The following is a 20,858-nucleotide window of genomic DNA, read 5'->3' as shown; positions in this document are numbered from 1 at the left end:
AATGTGCATTGATATCCCTCTACCTTTTTTATTTAAACAAGAAAAATTATGTTTATTTATAATGTTTTCACTTTTATCAAAAATCTGACATTGGGAAAATGAGAAATATTTAATGTCCAATGGATTTAATTGGTTAAAATAATATTTGGGCACAAATTATGATAGAATATTAATGCATTATGTGACAATATAAAAGAAAATGTAAAGAACAAAATGAAACACCCAAAATGGAATACGTAAAAAACAAAAAGAGACGGAGGGAGTAGTTTTCTATATTAATATCGAACGTATTAAATGTTACATCTGTATATCTAATATCATCATGTTGAAATTAAGTTATTAATTTTCAGATTTAGTGTCATTTATATGTTTAATAACAGGTTGGAAAACCAAAAAAATGAGATTATACTGTTAATTACTTTCGCCATCCTTTTCTAATATTTACGTTTGGTATCATACACACGATTTAACAAATAACTAGTGTGTGGCTCGGTCGATACCCCGATTGCTACATTGAATAGTTAAAATTTTAGATTTTGGTTGAGCAAAGTATTTGATAAGATACATGTATACCATTAAGTGAAAGCATTCATCAAGTTCGTCAACTACACAAACACGTACACTAAGTCATTTATCATGAGAAATAATTTTTCAATTGTATCATCTTACAATTTGTATAATTTATTTTCTAGTGGAAATAAGTGATACAAAATTAACAAACACGAAATTAGATATATGCAGCCATGCAAGGCATTTATGTAGTTGATACTTATGAGACTTATGACATCATGTTTATTCATAATTGTCCTAATTATTTAATTTTTTTTTTCCAAAATAGTCAATAGAAAATAAAAAGTCACGTAAAAATTTAGTTGTTGTAAACTTCATGTTAACATTCATTTATAAATTAATGTGAAAAGATAAACCACAAATGGTTGTTGGTTAAGATGGTAATGAGAGTTATTATCCACACTTGAGGTCTAAAGTTCGAACCTCATTGTATGTATTGATTTTAGGTTGTCCATGATATAACATATCATTTGGTGAGTGGATAATGTGGCGCAAAGGGAAGAGTACTACGTGCCACATAGACATTTTTCTCAACGCCTTTTAATATATTAGTATAGATATAGATTAATGTGTATAGAGGATTTCATTTCTTTTACTTAAAAATGTAAATTATGTTTCTCTTTATCGTTGAACTTAAATTATTTAATAAATTAAACAAATAATTATTATTTAACTTTTCCCCAAAATTTAAGATTAGGAAAGTGAAAGAGATTTAAAGCCCCTATATATGAATTTGAATGATCAAAATAATCACTTGGCATGATTTTTGACAAAATATTAGGATCATTTATGTTACAATATAAATGAAAATATGTCAAACGTAAAGAATAAAAAGAGACGCCATAAGCGGAATATGTAAATAATAGAAAGCGGCAGAGGGAGTAACATCAATATATAGCTATAAAAATTCATATCTTAAACAATCAATTGACACATAAATATATGATCACGTACTACCAAGAAAATATTAATTTCGTAAAATCAACTAACACCCACGTAATCCTACAAAACCAATTAATATAATCTTTCTGACCAACGTATTTCAAGCTAGCAAAATAGGTTGAAACAAAATCGAATTGAAATACAAGCTAAGTTAACATGACAATTTTGCCTTAAACAATTACCAACTTTTTAATTTTCCAACATCATTTAAAATGTTAATTATCAATAGCATAAACATATATAAATTGATTTGTAAATTTATAAATACTCCAAATTTATATTATCATTTTCAACATCTATACTGTAGTAGTTTTTATATAATATAATTCTCTCTTTTTAATTTTCTAATTTTATAAATATCCCATGCATTAGCACGGGCACAAACTAGTATGCGATTTATCAAAATAAAAATAGATAAATAAAGACCCGATAAAAGATAATAAGAGATTAATAAATAATTAAATACTTAGTAAAAGATAATAAGAGATGAATTTAATAGGAGTCAACTACTGGTAAGAGATAATAAAAGATAAATTTTGCTAGGAGTCCAAATAGATAACTAAATACTTAATAAAAGATAATAAGCGATAAATTTTACTAGGAGTCAACTACCATATTCTATATAATGCAACGAAGTTACCATTACAAAAAAAAAAAAAAAACAATCGCATTAACGAAGGGCTATTTATGACGTAAATCTCGTCTTTTAAGTGAATATTCCTTGACAAGGTATCTAATTACCGGCATTATATATATGATGAAATAGTTAATTATGACGACCCCGTTCACGAACGGACTTGCGACGGAAGCACGCCGTAATTGTTTTTTTATGACGGAAAACCCTGTCGTCAATACTTTTATCCCATCAAAAAAAAGTAACAAATCTTGTATTCCCTCTATAATTTTACTCTATGACTTAATTCTAGTAATCTCTAAAATATTGTACATGAAAAGAACCATTTTATGCATAAAAGCCCGTGCGTCTCAAGGGTCTAAAGAATAGTTTTTTTTCGTTTTCTTTTGAGAAAGGGTCTAAAGAATAGTCAAGTTCTAATGAACTAAGGCCCCGTTTAGTTCACCTTATTTCTCCTGATTTGATCTGATCTAATCTAGTCTGATCTGATCTGATCTGAACTTATTTTTTCTGATATGAACTTATTTTTTCTGATCTGATCTGATCTGATTCTTCAGAGTTAAGTTTAAACAAAAATCTACATTTATTAATATTAAACGACTTACGTGTAAAATAAATGTTACACAAATTTATAATATTGTTATTATTTATTTGACTTTGCTCATGATTTAACTATTCCTTATATTATATAGACCTATACATGATCTAGATAGATCAGTTGTGATCTAGACATATAAGTTCTGATTTGTATATGATCTATACAGATCGGTTCTGATCAAGACATGAGATCTGGACATGATTAGTTCTGATCTGGACATGATCTACACAGATCAGTTCTGATCTGGACATGATCTGTACAGATCAATTCTGATCTGGACATGATCAATACAGTCCAATTCTGATATGGACATGATCTGCGCGGTTCAGTTCTGATCTGGACATGATCTGTTTTGATCTGGACATGATCTGTACATACCAGTTCTGATCGAGACATGATCTGTACAGATCAGTTATGAACTGGTCATGATCTGAACTGACTGATCTGGTCATAAACTGTACAAATCAATTCTGATATGGACATGATTTTTGCAGATCAATTCTGATCTGAACATAATCTGTACAGAGTCGATATCTAGACTAGTTATAATTTGGATATATCGATTCTGACCTGGACATGATCTGTACAAATCGGTTTTGATCTAAACATATTGGTTCGGTAAGGATCGGTTCTGATGTAGACAAGATCTTTGAAGATTTGAACATGACCTGGACATGATCTGTGTAGATCAGTTATGATCTGGATATTATCTTATTCTATCAGTTCTGGTCTGGATATATAATGGTTCTGATATATAAAAATCAGTTCTGATATGGACATGACCTGATCATATCGTTTCTGATCTGGACTTAATGGTTTTAATTTGGACATGATCAATTTGAATGTTTTGTTAATGTTTTTTATGCCTTAAATAATAGATTTTAATTGCACCGACAACAAAATTACTTTTTTTATTAAAGCAATAATAGTAATAAAATATTAAATATAATAACAATGATATAAACATATACCAATAATAATAATAAATAAAATAATTATAATAATAATTATAATTAAAAAATAATAATAATAAACTAATAATAATAATAATAATAACAATATTTGATTGGTCCGCGTTTGATTGGTCGGGGCTGCTTTGATTGGTCCGCGTTTAGGAAACTACTTCGGAGGGCTTCAGTTTGGAGTTGGGGTTCCAGCAGGTGGTGAGGCTACTCTCCATGCTGTCAATCGTTTGGTTGAGGCTCGTGGGGCTGATGTTGGCCTCTCTATGTTATTGGTGGATTTTCGGAATGCGTTCAATTTAGTTGATCGATCGGCTTTGTTGCGTGAGGTTCGGCTACATTGTCCTGCTCTTTCGCGTTGGGTTGAATTCTGCTACTCTTCTCCAGCGCGGCTGTATTATGGGGAGCATACCTTGTGGTCTTGTCAAGGTGTGCAGCAAGGGGATCCTCTCGGCCCTTTGCTTTTCTCTCCGGTTCTACATCCGTTGGTGTGTCGAATCAGAGACTCTTTTGATCTATCTCTTCAGGCTTGGTACTTGGACGATGGCACTATCGTTGGTGACACTTTGGTGGTTGGAAAGGTCTTGGAGTTGATTTTGGAGGAGGGTCCTCATTTAGGTCTCCATGTTAATGTTGAGAAGACAGAGGTTTTCTGGCCTTCGGAGGACCCACGCAGTCGTCTAGAGGGTGTCTTTCCTTCGGATATTGCTCGTCCTGCGCTTGGTGTTAAGTTGCTTGGTGGTCCAGTCAGTACGGATTCCTCTTTTTGTAAGGAGTTGGTTTCGCAGCGTGTGTCGAAGACTATTGTGTTGATGGATGCTGTAGCTAAGCTTAATGATCCCCAGTGTGAGTTGTTGCTTCTTCGTGCGTGTACTGGAGTCTCTAAACTCTACTTTGCTATGCGCACTTGTCCGCCTCATCTTTTCGAAGCGGCCCAATTATCCTTTGATGTGGCTCTTCGGGCTTCTTTAGAGCTATCGTGACTGCTTCGGGACATGGGTTTGGTGACTGGCAATGGCGTCTTGCCACCTTGCCTTATTCTTATGGAGGATTGGGTGTTTATTCAGCTGGTGATGTTCGGCATTATGCTTTTCTTGCATCCCGTTTGCAGTCTTCTGGTTTGCAGGATTCGCTTCTTCGGCTTTCAAGTGTTGATGGTCGGGGACCGACCTTCGATGATGCTCTTGGTCTTTTCAATAGAACTGTGGATACCGACCTTATGAGTAGCCCTAGTGAGATCGCTGCCCCCACACTCATGAAGAAATTGGCAGACATATATTTCACGAAGGTTACTGCTGATGCGGTATCCGCTTACTCCTTATCTTCACGTCATGTTGCCTTATGGAAATCACAGCAGGGGGATCACTCCTCAGCTTGGTTGTGGGCAGTCCCCATCTCAGGTTTAGGCCAGACTATGAACGGTAAGACTTATCGTTCGGTTCTTTGCTATCGGTTGGGTATTCCGTTGTTCTCTTATTCGACGCCGTGTTTTGCTTGCTCTCGGGTTTTTGATGGGGACATTTATGGGGATCATGCCGTGTCTTGTACTGGGATTGTGGGTATCAAACATCGACATAATGTTGTTCGTGATACCCTTTTGGATATTTGCTATCGGTCGGGGATTTCTGCTCGCAAGGAGGTTGATGTTGGGCTGACTAGTGAGGGTGATGGAGCTCTTCGTCCTGCAGATATATTGCTTTATTCATGGGATGGCGGTCTAGATGTGTGTATTGACTTGATTGGGTCTTCTCCTATGACGCAATCGGGGTTGTCAGGCTTCGTTCCGGGTCGGGTTGTGGCGGTTGCAGCGCAGCGGAAGCTGGATAAGTATGCGGCACGTTGTAGGGCTTTGGGTTACGGTTTCTTTCCTTTTTCCTTCTCTTCTTTTGGGGAATTAGAGAAAGGGGCTGTTTCTTTGCCGAAGCGGGTCCAGACGTACTCCAGGGCTCAAGACATTGGGGCACGGGCAGCTGCCCACATTTTCAGCAGGATCGGGTTCGCCATAGCTAGAAGAGTGGGGGCCCAGATTGTATCTCGGCTCCCCTCCAACTTCTTGTAGTTCACTTGATCTTTGTAGCTTGTTAAGCTTGTAACGTTTTGGTGTTTTCTCATTATAATAATAATAATAATAATAATAATAATAATAAGGCATGGTACTTGGACGATGGCACTATTGTTGGTGACACTTTGGTGGTTGGGCAGGTCTTGGAGTTGATTTTGGAGGAGGGGCCTCGTTTAGGTCTCCATGTTAATGTTGGGAAGACGGAGGTTTTCTGGCCTTCGGAGGACCCACGCTGTCGTCTAGAGGGTGTCTTTCCTACGGATATTGCTCGTCCTGAGCTTGGTGTTAAGTTGCTTGGTGGCCCAGTCAGTACGGATTCTTCTTTTTGTAAGGAGGTTGTTTCGCAGCGTGTGTCGAAGACTGTTGTGTTGATGGATGCTGTAGCCAAGCTTAATGATCCCCAGTGTGAGTTGTTGCTTCTTCGTGCGTGTACTGGAGTTTCTAAACTCTACTTTGCTATGCGCACTTGTCCGCCTCATCTTTTTGAAGCGGCCCAATTATCTTTTGATGTGGCTCTGCGGGCTTCTTTAGAGTGCATCGTGGTTGCTTCGGGACCTGGGTTCGGTGACTGGCAATGGCGCCTTGCCACCTTGCCTTATTCTTATGGAGGATTGGGTGTTTATTCAGCTGGTGATGTTCGGCATTATGCTTTTCTTGCATCCCGTTTGCAGTCTTCTGGTTTGCAGGATTCGCTTCTTCGGCTTTCAGGTGTTGAAGGTCCGGGACCGGCCTTTGATGATGCTCTTGGTCTTTTCAACAGGACCGTGGAGACCGACCTTATGCGTAGCCCTAGTGAGATCGCTGCCCCCAGACTCATGAAGAAATTGGCAGACATATATTTCACGAAGGTTATTGCTGATGCGGAATCCGCCTACTCCTTATCTTCACGTCTTGTTGCCCTATGGAAATCTCAGCAGGGGGATCACTCCTCAGCTTGGTTGCGGGCAGTCCCCATCTCGGGGTTAGGCCAGACTATGAACGGTAAGACTTATCGTTCGGTTCTTTGCTATCGGTTGGGTATTCCGTTGTTCTCTGATTCGACGCCGTGCTCTGCTTGCTCTCGGGTTTTCGACGGGGACATTTATGGGGATCATGCCGTGTCTTGTGCTGGGATTGTGGGTATCAAACATCGTCATAATGTTGTTCGTGATACCCTTTTGGATATTTGCTATCGGTCGGGGATTTCTGCTCGCAAGGAGGTTGATGTTGGGCTGACTAGTGAGAGCGATGGAGCTCTTCGTCCTGCAGATATATTGCTTTACTCATGGGATGGCGGTCTAGATGTGTGTGTTGACTTGACTGGGTCTTCCCCTATGACGCAATCTGGGTTGTCAGGCTTCATTCCGGGTCGGGTTGTGGCGGTTGCAGCTCAGCGGAAGCAGGATAAGTATGCGGCACGTTGTAGGGCTTTGGGTTACGGTTTCTTTCCTTTTTCCTTCTCTTCTTTTGGGGAATTAGATAAAGGGGCTGTTTCTTTGCTGAAGCGGGTTCAGGCGTACTCCAGGGCTCAGGACATTGGGGCACGGGCAGCTGCCCACATTTTCAGCAGGATCGGGTTCGCCATAGCTAGAGGTGTGGGGGCCCAGATTGTATCTCGGCTCCCCTCCAACTTCTTGTAGTTCACTTGATCTTTATAGCTTGTTAAGCTTGTAACGTTATAATAATAATAATAATAATAATAATAATAAAAAAAAAAAAAAAAAAATAATAATAATAATAATAATAGTAATCTGGTCTGATCTGGTCTGATATGAATAATTTGATCTGATCTGATCTGAACTTATTTTTTTTGATCTGGTCTGATCTGATTAAATCTGAAATAAGTAATAAGGTAATGAAATAAGGTGAACTAAACAGGGCCCTAAATAAGGCCTTTATTAAATTGAATGTCAATGGTAATAAGGCTGTCAATGGTAATAAGGCTTTTGTCAATAATAGTCAATACCATGGCCGGCTTAATTTTCACTTTAACCAAAGTATTCCATAAACTAAACAGTTGGGATTCTTGGGAAACCGAAGCTAAAGTCACAGTAGTGGCGTATTTATTTGTGGAATTGATTGATGTTTAATTTAACACAAGGATACTCAACAGTTGGAAAACTGAAGAGGTGAAGCCACTACACACCACTAACTTGAGATCGATCAATATTTAGGTTGACTATATATTCAACCGTCCATTACTCTGTTTCACAATTTTTAGCTAAAAATCAAACTTTGCCTCCAATGTCTTCTTCCAAGTCACCTAAAAACCCCAAGGCTCTTGAAGCCAATCCAGATTTAATCAGTAATCTACCACCTATCGCCACAGATAAAATTCTTAAAAACTTGCCGCTTGAAATGGCAGCTAGGATGAGCGTATTATCAACAAAATGGAATGAGAATTGGTTGTCTCTTAGACACCTTCTCTTTGATAAAGAATTCTGGGAAAGACAAGGTTACAAGTATCTGATAACTTACGACACTTACCACATCGTCAGCAATATTCTCTTCCATCACAATGGCCCTTTACACCAATTGCCTGTTGGTTCAGTGGTGATTGAGGCTGAACTTGGTAGGAAGGACCTCGTGTTCGATCCCCGCAACAACAATTGGGAGGGGACTGGAACCTATCCACTCAGAACTCGCCCCGAATCCGGATTAGCCCTAAGGGTGAACCGGATGGTACACCAAAAAAAAACAATGGCCCTTTACAAAAGTTTCATCTCTATATTCCAAAAGCTGTAGGAACATACATCCATCTCAGCCAATGGTTATCTTTAATTTCTTTCCAGGACTTGTGTCAAAAAAATAGCTCTTCTTAATTGGAAGGGTCCCGTACTCATCACACCTTATCACATTTTCAAATGCGAAGAATTGGTGAAATTGAGGCTGGTGCGTTTTGTTATGAATCCTCCACCACGTGACTTCAAGGGCTTTGCTAATCTTCGGAGTCTTAAGCTAGTCGATGTTGAATGCAACCCTGATATTTTTGGGAGCTTAATCGCAAGTTGTCCCAGGCTTCGAAATGTGTATTGGATTGGATCATATTGTTATCGATGTACCAACTCTTGAAAGCTTAGTTATCAAAGGTGTATTTCATTATATAAGTTTCAAAAATGTTGTACGCCTTACTAACATCTCGCTGATTTTAGACAAGAGGAAGAACCCTAAAGGCAATGCACTAGTACTGGACTCCTTAAAGGATCTAGCAACTTCATGTCAACTTCAATATCTTCATTTTGGGGGTCGATTGTTTGAGGTAAAACTTACTTCTTTTATAATAATGTTCGACATTTGTAAATATTGTTTTGTTAACTTATATTAATTCAATCTCATCTACTTTTGGTTTTTCATATATATGCAAGTTCTTGGCTAGAGGCGGTGTAAAATCTCTTCCTGGGATATTATTTTACCACCTAAATAAGCTGAGTTTGACAGAACTTAACTACGGTCATGTAGTTGTATATTTTTTTGTTCACGGCATGGTCCGGAGGTGTCCTTTCATCAAGGACCTTGAAATTTCAGTGAGTATAATAGTTGAAAATTTTTCATTTCTGAAGACTTGTCATCTTTTTATAGTGCAAACTGATTGCAATTTCTTTTATTTTTCTCAGCTTACACCAACTACAAAAGTTCTCAAGTACAAAGTTGCCATCGATGACAACTACAAGTTGGACCATCTTATTAAGGTGAAGTTTACGGGTATATCAGGATCATGGGCAGAGCTGGAAATCATTGAGTACTTGCTTGCTATTTCAGGAGCACTTGAATATTTTTACTTCAAGTGTGAAAATCTTGATGCAGCTTCTGAACTAAAGGTGTCAAGACACCTGATGCGGTTCCAAAGAGCATCAACAAAGGCGCAACTTGTTTGTTTGGAATAGTAGATCGATGACCAGATCAACTAAGAAACTAAGAATAGTCAATATTCTAGAGTTCTAACTAGTATAGGTTTTGAGTTTTTAAGCACTGTGTTTGTTGATAACCTTACTACCTTAGTAATGTAGTTCTCTGAATTTTCTTGAATGATAAGAATCTATTGATCAGTATTGAGTATGAATGTCATCTTATTAATTCCAATATCTATCTCAAACTAGCCAACTTCTAAGGAGCTGTGAAATGAAGCAAGGATCATGCGTGTATATATTAATTCCAATATCTATCTTAAACTAGCCAAGTTCTAAGGAGCTGTTAAATGAAGCAAGCTAGGGTCATGCGTGTATATATTATATATATGCTTGACTTCCATCTCTCATGACTCAAAATTATTTGTGGAAAGATCATACTTCACACTTGGACGCATGTAGTTAACCAATGAAGTCTTGGCCTATTGGTTAAAACTGAGGGACTGTGCACGATAAGTGGGGAGATGATAGAAGTACACAAGGTGTGCAAGAGCATCTTGCACACCACCACTTATAATATGCTACCTCAATTTTAAAAGATTCATCTCTTTTGAAAATTTCAAATTGAAATTTGAAATGTGTTTTGAAATTTTAATTTTGAATTTCAAATTTGTTTTAAGTTCCCAACAATCAACAATTAATTATCTTTGATTCCCCATAAAGCAATGAGTGCATTTTCCATAAAGGAAACGAGTAACCAAAAAATCATCCAATATTTTGATCTTTTCATGACTAAAATGATCCCGTAAAATATTTTCCGCAATTAAAAATTCGGATTTTTCATGAAATGACCCTGAGGTTTGCGTTAATGCACCAAATACCCCTAATATTTCCCGAATGCACCAAATACCCCTAAGGTTTAATAAAAAAATACACAAAATGCCCACCAGGCTAACGGACGTTAAACCTCCGTTAGCGTACATTTACCCTTTTGCCCTTAATCAACTATTTTACCTATTAATCCTAACATTAACCATTAATTAAAGTAATTAAATCCCAAAAAAATCAATTAACCCCAAAAAAACCAATTACCCCCAAATTTTTTTGGATTCTCCATTTCTGCTCTAATTCTCCATTTCTTCTCTTCTCTCAAATTTCTCAATTGCTGCTCTTCTCTCAATTTTGAAAGTCGTAATTTTTGGTGCCGAGGTGAACATTGACAACAAGCATCATTTTGATGTCCTGCTCTATTGCTTCTCTCTTTTCACCGAAGAAAAGTAATTTCCGACTATCTACAGAACAATAAGCCAAAATTGTTGAATTAGGCAATTGCAGACTTGTAGTCGGATATTTGTTGTTGGGAATACCCATTTGTCAGTAATGTGATATATTATCAGTCACAAATTGGTGCTTTCAACCCCTCTCAAATTTTGTAATTTAAGAAGGCACATGGAGCAACCTTCTGGTTCAAACCTCTTACTCCCGCTAACTCCATTTTTGCGGCTGCTTCTCTTTCTCTTTCCTCACTCCCTCTCTTGAAGAAAAAGGGTTGTGATTCTGCAGGAGATTAGGGTGAAACGATAGAGGAGAGAAAGAAGCTATACTCTGTAGTGAAGACCCATTTTCTCCCTTCTCACACACACCCAAATCGATTAAACAAGACCCGGATCAAGGCTCGGATCTGTTGGTTTGTTTCTTGCGACGATCTGGGCGTGCCTTTGGTCCGCTTGAGCACGCTGGTGTCGGTGGTGGTTTGGGGTGGTGGTGAGGGAGAGAAGGGGGTAGCTATTGTGGCGGTGTGTGGTGGTGGTGAGTAAGAGAAGGGGTGCCATGGAACATGGTAGTGATATGGGCTGCCATGGTGCTTTCAACCTAGAAAAGTTGAGCTTTCATGGAGGATAGGAAGAAGGAAGGTGGGAGAGAAAAAAACAAATGAAAATAAAAATAAAAATAAAGGGTAAGAGAAAAAATAAAAATAAACTAAAATGAAAGTTAAAGTTAACGGATAAGTTAACAGAGTTAACGGAAAATAGTCATTTTGGGCATTTTGTGTATTTATATTAAACCTCAGGGGTATTTGTTGCATTCGGGAAACATTAGGGGTATTTGGTGCATTAACGCAAACCTCGGGGTCATTTCATGAAAAATCCGTTAAAAATTTAGTTATTTATCCTCTTGAGAAGAGTCGAACACGGGTTTGCGTAGTTAGAGTAGATGTTGTAACAGCATAGTAGTGACCATTGTAGCAAGGGGCATCAACACGTAAGTCATTGCAAACATAAATTTTTTTAATCTAGTTTTAACGAGTTTGAGAATTCTAAATATGATTTATGTAAAGGTGAAATGATCCTTTATAATCGTACATAAAATTATAACACATTCATGTGTTCTAGCTATATTTTCTAATCTTCGTGGTTGGTCATAATTTTGTATTATAACAAGAAATAAACAACTTACTGAGTAGATGTTTATGAAAATGTTAGGAGTTATACTTCTGTTTTACTTGAGTTTATTTTTATTTAAATTTAATTTCTTCAAAAGTTTTACTTGAGTTTATTTTTATTTAAATTTAATTTCTTCAAAAGTTATATGATCTTGTGTAATCTTAGCCAAACTTAGTAATTAAAGGCTAACTGTTCGAAGTTTGATCTAAATAATTCATTTACAACGTACAGAGTTATTAATTTTGGATAACATTACTATTTTACAGGTTTAGACATACGGTAATAAAAATTTCATTTGGAGATTGGTAAACATTTTCTGGGATCGTTAAATTTTATTGTAAGCCTTTGTGTAATCATAAAAATACGTAGTATATATATAATTTTTAAAAAATAAATTATATTTTTAACAACCAACTCTTTTTTGATAATGAGGTAAATTAATTATCAGATATATAGTCCCCATAAAGATAACAATTTACCAAAAAAAACATAGTTAAAGGTGAAAAAAACATTAAATATTAAGTTTGATGTTTTATCGACTAAAATGATCCCATAAATTGGTTTGTTACAATTAAAAATTTGGTTATTTTTGCTCTACTCAAGAATCAAGCACGGGTTCTCGCAGTTAGATCGAGTAGATGTTATAGCAGTGTAGTAGTGACCTTTTTAGCAAGAGGGTATCAACACATATGTCTTTTCAAACGAAACTTTTTAATATAATTTTACGGAGTTTGAGAATTCCGAATAAGATTTCTTTAAAGGTGAAATCATCTTTTTAATCGTAGATAATAATACAATATTCGGTCCTAATTCAATAAAGGGTTATTGACAGAAAAAGCTTTTTTATTATATTTTTACTAGGAAGTACTCTATGTGTTTTTCTTAATGAAAATTAAATTTTAAAAGTATGTATTTTAATATTGTGGGATCATTTCATGTACTATGAAATCTAAACATTCGCTGCATATAAAACCTTATCTATATTCTCAAAATCTCAAATATATTATATATTTTCTAGCACAAATGGATGTGCTGATACCCCTTGCCAAACTGGTTATAACGAAGTTTATATAATCATCTTTACACTGCCTCTAGACCTGCGTTCTATCCATTATATGTGGATCTTTTTTTTTCTTTGGACAATTGTTGTTTTATGTATACTATTGTTTATGGTTTCTTTTTAGTATTTACGGAATCATAATAAACAATACCTAATCAGATTGCATATTGCAATATACCGCCATTGTCACTTTTGAAAAGCCATTGTCATCTTCATCAATCTTCGGTAAAGGGTCCAACTTTTGCTTCCGTTCAAGCACAAAACATCAATATAGCTAGTTTTCTTCTACACCTTCTTCCAATATAACTAACTTTTGCAACTGAAACTAATTTAGAAAAGGTAGATTAAATTTATAATTTCAATTAAACATTTTATCAAACACCTTATATGCATCACAAAGGATGGTTTATGTAATAAAACATCAAAATATTTTCATTCTTTCACCTCCATAAATAAAATATGAATGCTCAACCAAAAAGGAAAGAACAAAAAAATTCAAGGTGGGTAAAAAAGAATCAAGTGCTTTGCATTTACTTTGCAGTTCCTCTTTTATTTATGGAGGTGAAAGAATGAAAATAAGAGGTGAAGAAATATTTGACGGCAAAATGAAATTGGGTATTATGGCGCAACTGCACAAAATGGCGCAAATTGCTGAACTTTTTTGCCGCCCAATATCTTCTTTTCAAAAAGCTTTTCCCTCTCTTTTTTTAGTGGGATATGTTAGGTGGCATCATTTCATAGGTGTTGTGTAAGATGTCAATGTACACCAAGTGTATCTCTAGCCTTATCCCGATAAGTGTCAGAATTTCAGGTTTGAATCCCCCTTCTCATTTATAATTTGTACCGTCCCTGTAATTCATTTGCAACCAAAAAATAAGACGCATGAAGTTGATATTGGGACTAGTTTACGAGGGGAGATAAGGGTGAGTTGAGGATAATACACACACTCAAGGACCCGAAGATGACCACATATAGGAGGGAACTTTTTGGAAAAGTATTTCCATTTGCCCCTCCACACTAACATCCACCTTCTCTTTCTTCCTCCTTCGTGAGAAATGAACCTAGCTGGACCTGAACAATTGAGGGCCGGGACACCGCAAATACTTTCGGCCAAACATGTTGGGTCGGGCAATGAACTGGGCCAACATTCGTGTCCAAATTAAACCCGCTTTTTCGAAACAGGGCCAGCCAAACTTATACGAAGTAACTACAAATTCAGAATTTAAAATCAAGTTGGTTTGATTGGGGCCAAAAGTTTCCAAAACCCGCGATTCATAGGGCGGGCCGAACTGTGATGCTCATGAATTCAGACTCTAGGAAAAAATTTAGGGTTTCGTAGATGGTTGTGAATTTGTGATCATATACGAGTAGTAGACCTGTTCATTGGGCCGGGTTAGGGCTGGGTCGGGCCTAAGTTAAACGTGCTGGATTAGGCTGGGCCTTTATCGTCAATTTTAACATGTTGGGCCAGGCCAGGCCGGGCTGAAGTTAAGTGGATCGGGCTGGGCTGAGATTTTGTTTTTTGAAAGGAGTTTGGTTTTAATACGTATACATATTTTATACATCATATTTTATACTAATACACCTAAATAATACCTCATGCGTTGTTTTTTAAATGACACAATTATTTAGGCACGTTTGTCAATGCACAATTTCAAACATTAATATCTCTAATTGTGGATCGGAAAAAATTATAAAAAGTTGATATTAAAATAATATTTACTGATACGAATCTAATAGTGCCTAAAACGTCATTGTGTCATGTAAATAAGAACAGAGAAAGTATGAAAAGAAGATAGATTCCTAAATCATTTTTAGAATTTATACGGAACCAAACAATATAAAGCCAATTGAGGAAATATTAATCTAATTACTATCCAATATAAACAGTAATTACAATGGCTAATTGAAATTAATCAAAATAATTATGTTAAAAACCCCTTTCCCCTTTTTAACTGTTAATTTGATTTGAATCACCATGATCAACCACCAAATTCAATTAAACTACGCTACTTGACTTGCATCAAAACACTATGTATTAGTTTCGAATCTTATCTCGCCTCCTTCGACAATTCGTCTGTGTGTGAGTTGCAGCAAAGATTTAACAAAATCAGATGGTTTAACCACGTTGTTGATGTTGCTTCTGTGGCGGGAGCGGCGACGGCGGCAGATCTTTGACATGACGGCGAAGTAGAAGAGGAGGAGGAAGGCGGCGGCGAGGACGACGATGAGAGCGGCCATGAGAGGGAGATGTGAGAAGAGGAGCCGTCATCATCACCGCCTCCTTCGTCGGGGTTGAGGAAGAGAGGTGGTGATGGTGGAGGGAATGGGGAGAATTGAACTACAGTACGAAGAGAAAGCCCTGTTTGTAAATTCTCACAAGGACCCGGTAAAAACCCAACCTAACACTTTAACAATCCATTTATTTATTAACCCTTTAAGAGCCCTGCCCATTAATAAAAATAAAGGGCTGGGCCCGTTTTAAAAAGGGCTGGACCCGGGCTTTAAATAGGCCTCCAGTCCATTGAACAGGTATAACGAGTAGATACCCCTACTTGATATATCCGTGTACAACCAACTTAGCTGTACCTCCGTCGAAAATGACGAGCAGCTTGAATTTATTAAAAAAAAATAAAAAAGCTATATCACGTGCTCTCTTTTTAACAAAAAAATTGCATATAAATTTTCCAAATATCAGAAACCTCTCATTTTTGTTTTCTCACTGTCCAAAAGTTTCTCTCTCCTCATTTGTATGTGAGTTTTTTTCTAATCTCGAGTAACAATGTCAATTGGAGAATCCGTTTGCGTTTGCGCCGCCCTTATCTTTCACAAGAATGATGTCGTTGCCACTAGCTGTAAACTTCTTCTCTCTTTTCTCCTTTTTTTTGCTTTTAATTTTCTTATTTTTTGCGGTTTTTTTTTATTGAATTTATATGTTGATTAGTAGAATGTCTTTGATAACTCAGTAGATTTTTCCTTTTATGTTCTACGTTTGTGCGCACATCAATTTTTATGTGATTTAGAAATTTTCTGGTTGAATCTCCATTTTCTCTCTCCATTTTTATGTGATTTAGAGCGTCTGCATTGTTTGTAATGTCTTTTTGTATTGTTTGTTCTTTCTTGTTGTACTGTTTGGTCTTTCATGTTGTTTTTTAAATTCATCATAAAATTGTTCATAATTGTTGTATTGTTTGTTCTTTCGTTTGGAATTTTATGTTGTTTTTTATATTGTATGTTCTTTTTTGTTGAACTTTTTGTTCTTTCTTATTTATTTTTTTGTTCATAATAATCATCTAGTTCATATTCACAATGAAACTATGCTCTTCATTGATATTTTATGTTTTTACAAGCGCTTGTATTGTTTGTTCTTTTTTTTTGGTATTGTTTGTTCTTTCTCGTTGTACTGTTTGTTCTTTCATGTTACTTTTTAAATTCATCATAAAATTGTTCATAATTATTTTACTGTTTGTTCATTCTTCTGGAATTTTATGTTCTTTTTTATATTGTTTGTTCTTTTTTGTTGAATTGTTTGTTCTTTATTATTTATTTATTTGTTCATAATAATCATCTGGTTAATATTCATAATGAAATTAAGCAATTCATTGATCTTTTATGTTTTTACAAGCGCCTTTATTGTTAGTTCTTTCTTTTTGTATTGTTTGTTCTTTCTCGTTGTACTGTTTGGTCTTTCATGTTGCATTTTTAAATTCATCATAAAATTGTTCATAATTTTTTTTACTGTTTGTTCAATTCTTTCTTCTGGAATTTTATGTACTTTTTAATATTGTTTGTTCTTTTTTGTTGAATTGTTTGTTTATAGTAATCATATGGTTCTAGCTCGTACCTTTAGTTTCTGCTCTTTCTCTTTTGCTAGTAGATCGTGTAATAGAGTGGCCCATGCCATGGCCCAAGCCTCTCTGAATTTTAGTGAGGCAAAGGTGTGGATGGAAGACCACCCGGTGGATCTCACCTCCCTTGTTGAGTTCGACAAATCGCGTATTTCTTAATAAATATCTGCATTTTTCCGTCAAAAAAATAAATAAAAATCATATGGTTATGGTTCATACTTTTTGTTTTATTTGTTCATACATTTTGTATTCTTTGTTCTTTCTTGTTCTATTACCGTGCATCTTTTAAACCTTTCTTTTTAACCTATTTGTTTCCTTAACAGGCTCATCATTTTCAAACTAGTAAATTTTCATTTTAAAATTAGTTGTGTTCATCATATCAAATTACTTAATATTTTCATTTTCAACCTACAACAATGAGGAAATTAAAATCGTGAAAGTTAATATTGTGTTCAAATCACACTTCATACACACATTCAAAAGTATAAGAACCCGAGACTACATCAAAAGCAAGATTCAAGATATAGAAAAATAAGTGGATGATTTCTACCAATATTTTGTAATTCAAGTACAATTTGACATAGGCAATGCCTAAAATGTTCAATTTTTTGGTAAAATATGTCATTTGACATGTTTTAATTTCTCAATATATAAATATATGTTCAAAGCACTCAGTATTAACATAATAATGCAATAACTATGTTCATTTTAAAATTAGTAAATACTTGTTTCACAATCAGTAGATAAATATTTATTTCTAAATTGGTTGAATAAATTAGGATTGCCAAATAATTAGATAAACGTTCATATTCGAATGAGTAGATAAATGTGTAATTCCAAATAATAAATAAATGTTAATTTCCAAAATAGTAAATGTTCATTCCAAATAATAAATAAATGTTAATTTCCAAAATAGTAAATGTTCATTCCAAATAAATAAATAAATGTTCATTTCCAAAATAGTAAATGTTTATTCCAAATAAATAAATAAATGTTTATTTCCGAAATAGTAAATGTTCATTATATTTCCATACCAGTATATTAATGTTCATCTTAAACAACTCAAAACAACGTCGTTTCGGATGGGGGTACAACCAAAAAATTGTTTACGGGTAGAATATGGTTTCTTAAACGCTACGATATCATATACGAGGTAGAATAGTCTAAAATTAGGGTTCCTTGGGATATTCTATTGATAATATACGTTTCAAGTGATTAAATCTCTCAGCAGTTTTCCAATGGCTTCTTTCAAAATTTCAAGGTACCTCGTGATGAATAAATGTGTAGGTGAAACCGTGAAGACATAATCTAAGAGAAGAAATTAAGGTTTCTTATAAGGTTGCGATATCATATTCATATAGAATAGTGTGTAATTCTTCCGGTTGGGATATTCTCATTGTTATCATATACTACGTAGCTTATACGTTTCTAGGAGTGTGCAATGGCTTCTTCCAAAATATCAAGGTGCCTTAGTAATGATGAAGCTAATCAAGATTTAATCAGTAATCTACCAAGTATCGCTATCGATAAAATTCTAAAACGCTTGTCAATCAAAAGCGCAGCTAGGATGAGCGTGCTATCAACAACTTGGAAAGATAATTGGTTGTCTCACAGTCACCTTGTCGTTAAAAAAACTTTCTGGGAAGAAATCAGGAAACCACAAAACAATGCACTAACAATTGAAAAGGGCTGCAGAATTAATTGTTAGCAATATACTCCTCCATCACATTGGCCCTTTACACAAATTCTACTTTTTCTTTCTGTTTTTACTTTTGTAGATATTTGTGTTGGTCTCTCATTCAATCTGATATGCCTTTTTATTCGATTGTCATGCAAGTCCTTGGCTGCAGGTAGGGTTGCAAGATCGTTTCCTCTGGCGTTTAACCACCTCGATAAGCTTTGTTTGACACAACTTGACTTCAGTGTTGCATATGTACGTCGTTTTGTTTTTGGCATCAAGGATCTTGAAATTTCAGTGAGTATATCAAACACTTTTTTGGAACATATTTAACTTGTTCATTTTTCTGTGGATATTAGTTCTAAATATGTTTTTGACACTAAGCATAAACTAATTTAGTAATTAGCATCAACATCAATAATCATTTAGCTTGAAGACTTGTATGATCCTTTTGTCCCTAACACTAAGTGTGTTCTTTTTCGCAGGTTAAACCAAACACTGATACTTTTCAGCACAAAATTGACTGGAATGACAACTACAAGTTGAGCCATCTTACTAGAGTGAAATTTACAGGAATTACTACAAGTTGAGCCATCTTACTAGAGTGAAATTTACAGGAATTACTACAAGTTGAGCCATCTTACTAGAGTGAAATTTACAGGAATTACAGGATCAACTGCAGAATTGGAACTAATTGAGTACGAGCTTGCAATTTCAGAAGCACTAGAAATTTTTCTCTTCGAGTGTGGATATATTGATGACAGTTCTGAGCTAAAGAAGTCTAGAGATCTGTTGAGGCTTCGGAGAGCATCAACAAAGGCTCAACTTGTTTGTTTGGAGTAACAGAAGGTCTAAGAATGGTCATTTCAGATCTGACAATTATATTGCTGGTAAACTTTGGTAATGTACTTTTCATTGAAATTTTCATGACTGATAAAAAAAACATATATTGCAGAAACAAACTGCAGCACAAAGTGCAATTTCAATGTCATCTTATTTGTACGAATATCTATCTTAAACGTGTTAGTGGACTAGACGTCTAACGTCTGAGACATGTATAATTCACCAGAAGGATTTCTTCCATTTTTCTGAATTTTCAGATATCTGAACAATAAGCCTAATGAGTCGTATTAGATCTTCATGGATTCAACGGTCATTATTATTCCGGAGTTTAATGTAATTTCAGTATCTATAACAACTGATTATCAACATCTTCCTCACTAACTTTTCTTCCATAAGATGACATAATTTACATGACTTCAGTTCTGCAAGGTTTCCTGAGATCACTTACTGCAGTAAGAATACGAAAACTGTACATAGAATTTCTCTGACAATTAACTAAACTGTCAATTGTCTGAACCATAAGCTGATAAATTGCCATATGACTTCATTTAAAACAACTCTGAATCATGTGTTCTACATCTAAATTAATTTTTGGGCGAGGAGTCGATCACCAAATGAAGTCATATGAAATCGTTTTGTTCTACATCTAACATCTCATATTTGATCCTACCTTAATCTAGTCAGAAAAAAAGTCAAAATAAGTTGAACCAAACATACCCTAAGCTTACCAAAAGTAATTAAATACAAGTTATGTAATTAAATTGAACTTTGATATTAAAAGAAAAGTTGAATCTTGGATGTGGACGAGGTTTTCTAAATGTAATATGGATTAAGGAGAATGTAATATGGATGATGCATTTCTTAAATCAAAATTAAAAAGGAAAATAGGGGAGTTTATTGGGATATTTTTTCTAACTAGCTTATGCCAAAATCTTAATAACACCCTAATTTGGAATTATGAATGTAAAGAAATGGAGAAGAGTTTAACACCCAAATATGGTCTTCTTTATTACGCGTACAAATCTGGTCCGTCTTCAAACGATATCTCTAAAATTACATTATTCACTTTATAAGGGCAAAGACAAAAAAATAATTGTTTTAAAAAAAAAAAAATACAAGTGGGTTTATAGGGTATTTTTGCAACGCGCGTATGGTGCAGGGGCGTGCACGTAGATCACTTTACATCTGCACCAAAACACAAAAACATTAAAACAAAACGCAAAAACAAAAATAACGCCAAAAAACGAAAAACGTAATAAACTAAACAGAAAAAACATAATAGAGTAGACAGAAAGAACATTAACCAAAACCATAAAAAGAAAAGGTACAAAAATAAAAAGAACGTATTCTCTCTCATGATAAACTATAAAAAGAACAACTTTTTTTTCAAAAA

The 20,858-nt window shown here is 35.2% G+C and overlaps 2 protein-coding genes across 3 annotated transcripts; both read left to right on the top strand.

Annotated features, from left to right (window-relative positions):
- Positions 1-7,868: 7,868 nt before the first annotated feature.
- On the top strand, positions 7,869-9,796 carry LOC110793592 (F-box/FBD/LRR-repeat protein At1g13570). The gene is made up of 5 exons (XM_056835996.1): positions 7,869-8,488; positions 8,528-8,805; positions 8,900-9,006; positions 9,113-9,271; positions 9,362-9,796. The coding sequence occupies exons 1-5, from the start codon at positions 7,992-7,994 to the stop codon at positions 9,629-9,631; spliced, it is 1,311 nt and encodes a 436-aa protein (XP_056691974.1). The 5' UTR covers positions 7,869-7,991; the 3' UTR covers positions 9,632-9,796.
- A 5,285-nt stretch (positions 9,797-15,081) lies between these two features.
- On the top strand, positions 15,082-19,722 carry LOC130466975 (uncharacterized). 2 transcript variants are annotated; one of them, XR_008927133.1, is made up of 3 exons: positions 15,082-15,951; positions 18,782-18,919; positions 19,108-19,721. XR_008927133.1 is itself a non-coding variant. In XM_056835500.1 (3 exons), exons 1-3 carry the CDS (start codon positions 15,879-15,881, stop codon positions 19,210-19,212), a joined length of 303 nt encoding a protein of 100 aa, XP_056691478.1. In that variant the 5' UTR covers positions 15,082-15,878; the 3' UTR covers positions 19,213-19,722. The 2 variants fall into 2 exon arrangements, 1 of the variants encoding a protein (XP_056691478.1); XM_056835500.1 differs by having other exon boundaries at positions 18,795-18,919; positions 19,108-19,722.
- Positions 19,723-20,858: the final 1,136 nt, after the last annotated feature.

The sequence above is a fragment of the Spinacia oleracea genome, chromosome 2 (assembly GCF_020520425.1).
Source record: "Spinacia oleracea cultivar Varoflay chromosome 2, BTI_SOV_V1, whole genome shotgun sequence".
Classification (NCBI taxonomy): Eukaryota; Viridiplantae; Streptophyta; class Magnoliopsida; order Caryophyllales; family Amaranthaceae; genus Spinacia; species Spinacia oleracea.
The sequence above is the reverse complement of the archived record's forward strand: the minus strand, read 5'-3'. Positions and strand labels throughout refer to the sequence as shown.

Coding starts and splice junctions, on each gene's coding strand:
- LOC130466975 (XM_056835500.1), top strand. CDS start 15,879: ATGTCAATTGGAGAATCCGTTTGCGTTTGCGCCGCCCTTATCTTTCAC. Junction 15,952..18,794: donor TGATGTCGTTGCCACTAGCT/GTAAACTTCTTC, acceptor CCTTGGCTGCAG/GTAGGGTTGCAAGATCGTTT. Junction 18,920..19,107: donor TCAAGGATCTTGAAATTTCA/GTGAGTATATCA, acceptor TCTTTTTCGCAG/GTTAAACCAAACACTGATAC.
- LOC110793592 (XM_056835996.1), top strand. CDS start 7,992: ATGTCTTCTTCCAAGTCACCTAAAAACCCCAAGGCTCTTGAAGCCAAT. Junction 8,489..8,527: donor ATCTCTATATTCCAAAAGCT/GTAGGAACATAC, acceptor TGGTTATCTTTA/ATTTCTTTCCAGGACTTGTG. Junction 9,007..9,112: donor TTGGGGGTCGATTGTTTGAG/GTAAAACTTACT, acceptor TATATATGCAAG/TTCTTGGCTAGAGGCGGTGT.